The sequence below is a fragment of the Callospermophilus lateralis genome, chromosome 7 (genome assembly GCF_048772815.1).
Source record: "Callospermophilus lateralis isolate mCalLat2 chromosome 7, mCalLat2.hap1, whole genome shotgun sequence".
NCBI classification, from domain to species: domain Eukaryota; kingdom Metazoa; phylum Chordata; class Mammalia; order Rodentia; family Sciuridae; genus Callospermophilus; species Callospermophilus lateralis.
Window position 1 is genome coordinate 105,383,822 of NC_135311.1, and position 12,345 is coordinate 105,396,166.

The following is a 12,345-nucleotide window of genomic DNA, read 5'->3' on the forward strand; positions in this document are numbered from 1 at the left end:
CTCTCTCTCTCTCTCTCTATCTCTATCTCTATCTCTATCTCTATCTCTATCTCTATCTCTATCTATCTATCTTTAAAAGAAAAAAAAAGAGAAAAAAAAGCCTATGTTCCTAAACATACCATTGGATTGAACTAGGATTTTTTAAAACCTCACTGTTAAAAGTCAGGAAACTGATTGACTTTGAGGAGATTTAGCACCCAGAAAGGAGGCATGTTTTTGAGATACTTGATCACAGTGCTAGTTTTACAGGTATGTGGACTTTCAAGTTCTACACTTAAGATTTGGGGACTGTTTCTCAAATATGTTATACTTTAATAAAATTTTAAAACAATTACAAAATATGTACCTTTGAACAAAAAAAAAGATTAATATAATATTGATTTAAATTTTGCAAAAGGTCAAAAATACATACATTTAAATTTTATAAAAAGTTAAAAAAAAAAAGATTGAATGGTGCTGGATGCAGTGGTGCACTGTTATCCAAGCTATTAGGGAGCCCAAGACAGGAGGATTGCAAGTTTGAGGGCAGCATGGCAATTGAGTAAGATACTATCTCAAGATAAAATAGAAAGAGCTGGGGAAGTAGCTCAGTGTTAGAACACTTGCCTAGCATATGTAGGGCCCTGGGTTCAATTCCAGTACTGCAATGATGGGGTGATAAAAAAAATTTGGAAGTAGTGGTAATGGTTGCATGAATGTACTTAGTGCCATGAATTGTACACTTAAAAATGGTTAAAATTATTGTTTAAGTTAATGGGTATAAATACTTAAATGATGAGAATGATTACTTATTGATGGTGACTTTAGAAAATCTAGGTTACTTTTAATGTTTTCCCTATTTAATCTTTGTTTTTCAGTGAATATATATTACTCTTATAAGCAGGAAAAATGATTTTTAATCTCAAAGAAACAGTAGTGGTACTGAATGATGACCCCACTAATAGTATAGAAAATGTATATGACTAATCCTCCTATGAGAGACTCATGGTTCACCCTTAAGGGACACATATGTTAATGCTATTGATGCTAGAAGGAGTCAGACATCAGAAAAAAGAGAATCAGGATGTTGACTTCTTTGTTACTAGAAGTAGAAGCCATGAGATTTCATATTCTTTACACATTTATTAAACAAACACCTGTCATGTGCCTTTCACCATACAAAGCAGTTTTACATGCCTTATTTGAGTTAGCATGTTAATTATTCCCTCCATTATCAAATATATACTAAACACTTACTTTGTGCTATGCTATGTGCTTCTTAAAATAAGAAGACATACTCCCATGCCATAACAGAGTGGCAGGTCAATGGGAAAGCTAAACATTAGACAAGAATAGTATAATATAGTGAATGCTGTAGTAGACATGTTATAACTGACATTTAATTTTAATATATACACATTTATGTATATATTCATATATATGTATATTTAGTATATAAGCATGTATATATATCAAAATTTGGTTATTAATACATGACAGTGTTACTTAAGAAGATTAATATTTGGAATACTCACTTGAAACTCATTGTGACTCAAAATACCAATATAAGATAAATTTCCTTTCATACTATCAAACAAAAAAAATGGCAGAAATGACTGGTTTAACTAACTGTCCTTTTAATTTTTAAATTATATTTCTTAATCTTCTGGGCTTCAATTTTCCCCATTAAAAAAAATGAGAGCATAGGACTGTTTGGCCAGTGTAGCCCCTTCCTGGTGTGATATTCTGTGTATATCTTATCTCATAATAATAAACAACCATTCATTAAAGCCTGTTATGTGTCAAATGCTGTTAGTCAACTTTTCGTTACTGTGAGCAAAATATCTGGCAAGAACAACTTAGAAAAGCAAAAGTCTATTTTGGCTGATGGTTTCAGGGTTTCAGTCTATGGTCTGCTGATTCCGTTGGAATGGGACTGAGGTGAGATAAAACTTTATCGCAAAAGGGCACAGTGGAGAATAGCTGCTTAGCTTATGCTAGCCAGGAAGCTGAGAGTGAGGGTGGAATCAGGGAGAAACCAGAGAGACCTAATACAATCCCTCACAGAACACCCCCCATCAATCCCCTACTCATGGGTTTAATCTCCAATACATATACATTCATATATATATTTTTTATTCCAGTATTTTGTAGATTCTTCAGTTATTTCTAATTAATAAATATGTTTTCTCAAATACGAAATTTCTCTCTTTTTTTTTCTAACTCAGGATATGCTTTTATAATGACTTTGTTCTCAATTTTTCTTCTACTTGTTTTTTTGGAAGAATTTTTCCCAGCCTTTTTGGTCTAACTCTTAATTTACTTCTTTTTCTTTCTTTCCTTTTTTAACTTTTTGGTTTATTTATTTGTTTATTTGAGGTAGGGTCTCACTGTGTTGCAGGGACTGGTTTTGAATGCCTGAGCTGAAGTGACCTACTCCTCCAGCTACCCCAGTAGTCCTTTCAAATTAGAATGGGCTGATTAGGTTACAGCTCTCATAATCTAATCATTTCACCTCTGGAAATTCCTGCATTGACAAAGGAGCTTTTGGGGGCCCACATACCAAACCATAACAGATACTGCGCTAAGAATTTTACATATATCATGTTTATAATTCCCATCTCTGTAATCCCCTCTAAGGTCAGTGGTATTAGTGCCTATTAGTAGGAAAATGACCTCTGAAGCATGGAAGAGATTAGCTTTCTCTGCACATTGCAGAAGTTTTTACTGCTTTTTAAAAAAAAATTTTAATATTAGAATCAGCCAAATTAAGTGATACAGAAATTAAATAATTTCTTATCGTACTCATATCTGTGCAAACTGTTTTTCTGTTGGTTATTTTAGATGTCTTAACAGAAAATACATTTATATAAGTAAAAAAAATATATAAAAAGACATATTCAGGAAACTATGTGTCCTTATCCATCCTGTTTCTTCCACTTTCTATGCAATACATTTTTTTCATTTCTTTGTATTTGCATATATTTATTTTCTCCAAAGAACCAATTTATTTACTGACTAGTTTTTTTTCTAACTCATTCCTTTATACTTTTATAATTATTCTAAATTTTCCTTCCACTTGTTTATTTATTTATTTATTTATTCATTCATTCATTCACTTGTACATTTTGGTGCTAGGGGCTGAACTCAGGGGTACTTAGCCACTTGTTTATTTTTGGAGGAACTTTTCCCAACCTTTTTAGTCTAATTCTTAGTCTAGTCTAAATAAAAAAAAACTTTTTATTTTTATTTGTGTGTGTGTTTTTTTTAAAAGAGAGAGAATTTTTTAATATTTATTTTTTAGTTTTCGGCAGACACAACATCTTTGTTTGTATGTGGTACTGAGGATCGAACCCAGGCCACACGCATGCCAGGTGAGCGCGATACCACTTGAGCCACATCCCCAGCCCCTTATTTGTGTTTTTTTGAGGTAGGATCTCGCTGTGTTGCCCAGGCTGGTCTTGACCACCTGGGTTGAAGTGATCCTGCTTCCTCAGCCTCCCTCCATGGCTGGGACTGCAGGCATATACTACTCATGCCCAGCTTATTTTCTCATTTTCAATATGAATTTGTTGTTGTTGTTGTTGTTGTAGTGGGGATTGAACTCAGGGGCACTCAATCACTAAGCCACATCCCCAGCCCTATTTTGTATTTTATTTAGAGACTGGGTCTTACTGAGTTGCTTAGTGCCTTGCTTTTGCCAAGGCTGGCTTGAACTCTCGATCCTCCTGTCTCAGCTTCCCAAGCCACTGAGATTCCAGGCAGGTGCCACCACAAGTTTTTTTTTAAATATTTATTTTTTAGTTGTAGGTGGACACACAATCTTTATTTCATTTCTGTGTGGTTCTGAGGATCGAGCCCAGTGCCTCATGTGTGCTAGGCGAGCGCTCTACCACTGAGCCACAACCTCAGCCCCAACCACCACGAATTTTAAAGCTATAAATTTCCTCTGAGGACTGCTTCAGATGAATCCCACAGAGCCTAGCATGAAGTGTTTCAGCAATCATTGTTTTCTGTATATTCTACAGTTTTGATTTATACTTCTATTTTGAGATGTTTAAGAAAAAGATCAGTGTTTTTCCCGAGTTGTAAGGGTGACATCACATTTGAAAATGGCTGTTGAGATTTTAAAGACTATAAGTCCCAGTTTCTCACACATCTTGTGATTATGATAGTTGTAGTTTAATTGAGGGGGATGAATTCCTTCTATTAATGATTATTTGGTAATACAAATGTTAAACTATCCAAGAAAGAACAGAATGTAGCTGTGAAGCAGAACATGATTACCAGGCTTACTTATCTAAGGAAGCTTTCATGGCGCTAGGGACATTAAAAGTTTTTTGTGAATTTCTGCTACAAATTCCAGTTTGGGCGGATACCTAAGAGTTCTTCTGATCTTCTGGTGGAATATCATGAATATGGAAAAAAAGAAAATACAATACTCTAGATTGAGAACTAGGAAACATGGACTTAAGGCCAACTCTAACCATGAGATCTCAACAGTTTATCCTACATGTTTGAGTCTGTTTTGTCTTCTATAAAGTAAAGGGATAGTTTATCTATAGGTCCAGACCCCTTATCAAGTTAATGGCAGAGGTGGAATGAGGGCTGTGGTTTCCTACCTCCAATAAACCTGTTATTTGAATCTCTTTTTATTCCACTTTGTTTTTAAACTTTCCCTGTGGCAGAATATATAGAGAAATTTGCCACTTTTAAGTATAATTCATCACTCCAAACAGAATCTTTCCATTCAGTTTTGTCATTAACATGTTATCCAGGCTGGGCGCTATGACATACATCTGTAATCTCAGCAATTTGGGAACCTGAGGCACGATCACAAGTTTGAGGCCAGTGAGGCAACTTAGACCCTGTTTCAAAAGAAATAATAAAATAAAAAGGGCTGGGAATGTAGTTCCATGGTAAAGCGCCTCTGGGTTCATTCTCCGGTACCAAAAAAATGTGTCTATGTGTGTGCGTGCACGTGCGCACACACACATATTCCAATATTTTGTTGATTCTTTGATTGTTTCTAATTAGTCAATGAGTTTTCTTAAATATGAATGTGTGTGTGCATGCACATGTGTGTCTTTTGTGAATGCTTCTAATACCCTCATTTATACCCTAAAAAGCATCTGGGTATTTAATATCTGTTTCCTCAATCACAAATGTCTTCAGTTTAGAGGGGGGAAAAAGCCCTTATTTTTGAAGTAGTTACCTATTGGTTTAATAAAACATGTCTTTAAGACGGGATATAGTTTAATGAATTGTCTTTATTAATATTAAGAAAATTTAAAAACACCTGATTTTATTGTTCAAGCATTAGTGTTGCTTAATAAATGGAGCAGTGACTTTTTGATGAGTTCCTAGAAAGTAGCAGCTGTTTTCTAGTCTCTCCCACTCCCTACAGCCCATCTATCTTACATTTTAACACCTGGTTTTTTCCTCTACTTAGGCCATCAGACTCTCCTTAGAGCAAGCCCTGCCTCCAGAACCAAAGGAAGAAAATGCTGAGCCTGTGAGCAAACTGCGGATCCGTACCCCCAGTGGCGAGTTCCTAGAGCGGCGTTTCCTGGCCAGCAATAAGCTCCAGATTGTCTTTGATTTTGTTGCTTCTAAAGGATTTCCATGGGATGAATTCAAGTTACTGAGCACCTTTCCTAGGAGAGATGTAAGTTCCCTTTCCCATCATAGGCAGTGTGTCCACATAGGAGATATCCCATCATTGTGGCTAGGAAAAGTAGTCCAATAAAAAGATCAAATGGTAGTCTTCTAAAAGACACCCAAAGTCTCTTTGTTCTGCACATCATTCTCTCCTCATCTTTTGAAGAAGGTAAGGCTTACCAGGCCAGCAAACATATAGCCAGGAACCCATGTAAGAAATTCTTTTCTTTACTATCTAGCTGTTTCCCCATTCCACCACTCATATAGGCTTTTCTTTTATTTTTTGCCTCAGAGTATACCTAAAAATTGTGTGCTTTAACAGCCTAATTGTTAGATCAGGATCAAAGTTTTGGTTCAAAGAGTATTTTGTGATTTGAGGGATTTTTGTTTTGTTTTGCAGTACTAGAGATTGAACTGAGGGGGCTTTACCACTGAGCTACATCTACAGTCCTTTTTATTTTTTATTTTGAAATGAAATCTCACTAAGTTGATGAGGCTGACCTAAAACTTGCAGTTCTCATGGTTGAGCCTCCCAATTCACTAGGATTACAAGCATGCACCATAGTTTTACTTTGATAGTTTTACTAGCCTGGAAAGACAAGTATTTTAGAAAATATTTAGAAAGACCATATTTACTCTGTATCTGTATTTCAACAAAAGTATTTGATAATGTTTCATAGTATTCAGGGACAAGGTAGAGAGAGAGAGAGATCTACAGTTAGATGTATTCATTGCTGAATAAATGGTTATGTCCAGAAAATGTTGATTGCTGTCTCCCTGGTGGAAACCAAGAGGCTGTTTATTTAGTTCTTTATTACTTACCATATATATCGACATCCTATACAAAGACTTTCTCTGATTTGTGGATAATGAATAATAAGATTCAAGAAAACCTTAAAATATGAAACAGTAGACAAAATGAAGCTTCCAGAATGCAGAGCAGGGCTGGTAGGAAGCAGAAAGAACTGAAAATCATGTCATCTGAGGAATATATCCTCTAGAGAAGGAAAGGGCATGGAAGACATTGTTGTTGTCTTCAACTACTTCAACTACTTGAAGGCTTGCCATATAAAAGAGGTATCTTACTTTTTCAGGCTTTAGGGTAGAACTGGGATCAATATGTTGAAAGTTACAAGGAGATACATTTGGGCACTTTGTAAGAAAGGAATATCTTGTGTTGTAAAGAAGTTTTTCTGTCTTTGGAGATAACAATTAGTACTCTTTTCCACAATACAGATATGTATGTATGGAGAGGGATCCATTCCTAGTGTTTCTGCTTTACATGGAATTGGACTAGCTCAACTATAAGACATAGTTTAATGTTCTGTGATTCCATTATCATCTAAGTCTAGTAACCTGGACTTCATCTAACATACCAAAACTAAGTATTTGGTTAAGACTTATCCAGGTCCCTCATATTGACTATCAGATTTGCAGGACAGAACCAGAAATGAGTGGTATATGTATAACTCTACCAGCCAGCCATAAATCCCCTCTAGGTGGAATGAGTATTCTCCTTTCATCTGAGTCCAGGAGCGTATTGTGGACTCCAGGTGGTTGTAGCCATTGGTCCTTTTCTCAGTGCCCTTCCTACTACTCTGAGCCTTTTCCCCTTATTCATATATAAAGCACACAAACATGCACAAGATAAGGAATGCACATGCTCTTACCACACAGTCAGGTAAGAAACTACCTTAACCTATTAAGTCCCAAATTTTCAATTCTGAGAATATTGACACAGTTGCATTAAAATAGTTTATAGGGCTAGGATTGTTGCTCAGTTGCAGAGTGCTTGCCTAACACATGTGAGGCACTGGGTTCCATCCTCAGCACCGCATAACAAATAAAATAAAGGCATTCTGTCCATCTACTACTCTAAAAAAATTTTTTTTAAGTGTTTGAATCATAATTTAGATCTTTTATATATGATTACATCTATTAATATTATAATTATTCCATCATAATATAATTATCTTATTTTTGATGGTTCTACATCTGGAACAATAGGGCAAAATGGGTTAAATTCTGTCACTGAAATTGAACTCTCAGTAACTGAGTATTTGTTTGTTTATTTATTTATTTATTTTAGTTGTAGTCGGGCACAATACCTTTATTTGTTTTTATGTGGTGCTGAGGATTGAACCCAGGGCCCCACACATGCTAAACAAGCAACTCTACCAATGAACATCTCATCTTGGAGAGCTGACTAACTTAAGACCTAAATGAATCCTTCCTAATCATTGGTTTTAAGTCACTCCCCTTCTAGGCCTTATCTGTAAAATGAAGGTAGTAAAAGAAGTAAAGTGAAAGAAATAAGGACCTTCCTGGTCTTTAAAATTAATTTGAAACAAAATTAAATATGATTATAGATGGGTGGAGGAGAAAAATTTTTTTTTAATGATAGATTTTCTCTTCAGTGTTAACAACCTCTTCTTACAGGGTAAAAAAAAAAAATGTAGACTAAAAAGTTGCTTTTGAAAAGAAGCAGGAGAATTTGATGTAGGATAGATGAGGCTGGACATCCAAGGAATTTTCAGGAAGCAGGTTTATTTAAGCTGCAGCTGACCAGAGGGACTAATGCCTCAAAAATCTTTTGGACCCCAGGTCTGGAAATTGTTTTAGATTTATACTCAGTGAGATGGTAACATGACAGTGGGTGGGTTCATAATAGTTACTTTTTGTTCCACATTCTTAAGTCAGACAGAGGTTTCACAAATTTTTACCATGGAAAACAGAATCAGTAACTTTTACACAGCAAACTGTTGAGATAGAGTCTATCACACCTTTTGTATGCAAACCTGGCATTCACAAAAAAAAAAAAAAAAAAAAGGAATCTTCAAATCACAATGAGCTTTCAGCTGAAATCCTGTGAAATCCCATTGACACTCTTTGTAAGATCTTGCTGACAAGAAGCTTAATTATGGTAGGGGTCCCTGGAGAAGCTCAATTATGGTGGGTATTTGGGGGGCTACTTAAAATGAAATGCAGAGGATTCTTGCATTTGCCACTTGCCTACTTTGAGTTCTAGTAACCAACTTTGCAGCCTTTTCAATGCAGACTGCTATGTCATTATGACAAGCCCTAAGTAGAAAGCCCATCATGTAGTCTTAGAGAAAATCTACTCCTGATTTGGCTTTTCATCACTCATCCTTTTTTTTACATTGCTGAAGAAAACTATTCAGTGTGGCTAACATTCTCTTCTCCTAACATCTCTTTCACTCCTGACTCCATTTCTACCTTGGTCCCTATTCCAAGGCCAATTTAAATCAAGTTTGCCTTTGTTGCCCAAAGAAAAAAACCAAATCACCTGTCAGAGAAATCAGGAGTCTCCCAAAACTAATCACAAGTCCATTTTATGGTCCTTGGTCAACCTGAAATCATCTGCCACAGTTATTTTTTCAAAAACCCAACTCTGATAATTTCTTCTCTTGCTTAAAACTTTTTAATAGCCCCTACTAGCCTAGAATAAGTACAGACCCCTTAGAATGTTTTTTGAAAGATTCATAGTCTGTTCCATTTGTGCCTTTCTTATATCCTGCCTCTTTTATTTTTATCAGCAGGAGATTGGAGATTGCTCATTATTCACTAATGACACAGATTCTCATGCCTCCATGTCCCTGGCCTGTTTGAACTTATCTTTTAATGCCTCGCTCAGAAGTCACCTTTCTATGGGCTTCTCTCAAGCTCCCCACCAATATACCATTGTAGTTTGTGCACTCTTCTCTCATAGTGCTTGTTCTGTTTTTCTGAAATGATTTACAGAGGCAGCCCATATCATGTTCAAATCTATATCCTCTGCAGTTCCTGCTGTGATTCCTCATATATAAGCATTCAGGAACTATTGTCAAATGTTGGTGACCTCAGTCTCCCCTAAATCTCTAGTTCCGTAATGAAGGACAGAGGCTGTTCCAAATCACAACAAATGACCTAGACCCACCCAGATTCCAGTACTAAAGTCAGAAAGCCCACCCAGGAATTTTTAGGCCTCTCAGACCCAGAGGTGGGGTAAGAGTTAATGGCTCTTCATCCTTCTTTGAATGCTCTTTCAAGTCAAATGACTAGTGTTTTTGCAAGGCTATTCTGTAACAGCCATCTGTGTCTGCAAGGATTAGGATCTAATTTGTAAAAGTCATCTTAAATTACAGCCAAAGTAAAGACTGTTAAAAAGCACATCTTAAGACCTTGCCTCTTTAATAACAAATACTCTAAGACTTAACTGTAGGAGTCTTATTGTGTCTTCAGCCTTTTCTCCACTAAGGAGAGGCTGATGTCTCACCAGAGGACTTATTAAATGTTCTTCAGTGCCCCCTGCACCCCCCTTACCAAAACAATACTTTATGTTAAGATTTCCCAGCTGTCCAACTATTTACTAAATGTCTGCTGGGTATTATACTTCACTGAACTGAGCACTATGGGATAACCAGAATAATAGCAGGCGCAGGCCTTCCCTAGGAAAGCCTATTGTCAAGTTGCTAGGAGTATTGAGCTATTTGTTTGGGGGTGTTTTTTAGTTTGTTTATTTCCATTATGTTAATAACAGTTACCAGGAGAAGTAGTATTTACTTCCCAAGCTTGGGTCATTAAGCTCTACTTTTGCACATGTTAAAAACCATAGCCAATTTGCCTTACTTGGGAAATTGCCCTGGGAGTGAGTCCTAAAAGCTAAGTAATGGCATTGACCTCACCACTAGTCACTGTGGTTCCCCTCTGGACCTATAGTGACCCAGATACAGGCCTTTCCCAGAAAAACTTATTACCCATCTTACTTAGACTGAGGTTATCAGTATCCTCCAACCTTCCTCTTCTGTGTCACTACCTTATCTTCCTTTTTCTTTTCTTCTTCCTTTCCAACCCCTTCCCTTCTTTCAGATCATATTTCACCTTTGTTATCTACTCCATCTTCTTTCTACTTTTCCCTCTGTTATTTCTGTATTCCACAACTCTTCCTCTTCCTGTCTCTTCTCTTTTTCTTCTTTTGTCTACTCTTTTTCACATCTCTGAGGAGCTCCATTACAAATGGAAAGTAAGTTTTTTCTGTTTATAGAAGGACTGGAAAGTACTAAGAAAAGAGGATGAGGTTCAGGTTAGCTCCAGAACCATTGGCCTGTGTGCTATCAAAAGAAAGTTGTAACAAACTAAGCTATATATCTAATTGGCTTTTCTTTGTGAATTATGGATTAAGCAACCTCTATGCAAAAAATAGAATGTGAGCTCCCACTGGCCAGTAGTAGAACAGTGGGTTTTGTAAGGTGGAAACAAAAAGACTATTGAGGGGTTGGGGAGAACTAGGTAATAATCAGGTAAGATAAGTACTTACTTTTTTGTAAGGGTGAAGGCAGAGGAGTCTTATGCTAACTCAGTCTGGACTCTTCTGTTTTCAGGGGAAAAAAAATGATATTTTTTGGAATCTCTTTGCTTCCTTAAAGTTTCAATTTTATTATGGAACATTCATCATAACTGACTCTATTTTGGTTTGTTCTGGTCTTTTGGAATCTAGTAAAAGGACCAGTCCAAAGCAGTGACTTCCTATAACTTTTAACCACTACCAGCACCCCCCTTTTTGGGTAAGCTCTTTCCGGTGTGAGAGTACCACCAAATAACATAGTTACCAACATTTTGGATTTTGGGTCTCAATATATCACTCATAGATTATAGTGTCCTCATAACCATGCATTTCTTTCTTTTGAGTTTTTGTGATTCCAACCTATAAGAGATATTTGATATTTGACAGATGATCACATTCAAACATTTTAAACTTTAGAAAGGGTATGGCACACCAGGGAGACTACTATTATGACTATCAAGAGAATAATATCAAAAGTTTAGAATATGCTTCCTAGTAAGAGTCTCCATGAAATAAACCATCTAAAATTGAATGTATCAAAGAATAAGCCAGATGAAGAATGTTTGTTTTAACCAAGTAGCCTGATTATTCATTTTTTTAATTGTCTACATTACCCAATTTCCATGTCCAACAACAAGTGGTAGCAACATCACAAATTGCTCCCCATTCAGTTAGAAGGTCACAGTTCTGTTATCTAGCATCTCATGGTTGGGTTAAATTAAAAGACAGAGCAAACACAAGAGAGTCTAGAAGTCTGACTATAAAAGAGACCACTAGTACAACTGGAACAAGAAAATTAATTGCATTATATATACCCACAAAGGATCCCTTACATCAGGTAAAAATTGGGTTTACTATAACAGTTTCAACACACTGTCAGATTACCCACAGAAGTTATTAATTATGAAATCTAATTACAATTTTACCATGCTAAGTTAAAAAGGTAGGTAGAAGCAAGGAAAAACTGAGATAAGCAGTCTTATTATGGCAGGTCTTATTCCAACATCTTGGGTAAAGCTGTACTCAGCACGAAATCATCAATTTCTCATCCTGCTTAGCAGTTAGAATGTTTTTGGTTCATAGGAAGGTGATTTGACAAACTCTTTCTTTGACCCACTCAACAAGCATGAGACATGTTCCTTGAAATTTATGCAGAGTTGTCCAGCTTCAGCTTATAGAGCTTCAGGAACAGAGAAGTTCTTATTCTTAAGAGTATTAACTACATGTTTGAAGAAACTAGAATTCAGGATCCAGTTCATTCTATAGGTAGATAATAAGAATTCAAACTGTGAACAGGGCTACAATTGGGAGTACTATAGCTTATAAGTATATAGGTGTACTGTACAAGCAGATGTACTATA

The 12,345-nt window shown here is 36.1% G+C and overlaps 1 protein-coding gene across 1 annotated transcript in view; it reads left to right on the forward strand.

Annotated features, from left to right (window-relative positions):
• Faf1 (Fas associated factor 1) overlaps positions 1–12,345 on the forward strand; it is a 396,527-nt gene that overhangs the window by 353,265 nt on the left and 30,917 nt on the right. Inside the window, exon 18 of the mRNA XM_076860444.2 lies at positions 5,432–5,647. Within this exon, the coding sequence (XP_076716559.1) occupies positions 5,432–5,647 (216 nt within the window). The remainder of the gene's footprint in view (positions 1–5,431; positions 5,648–12,345) is intronic.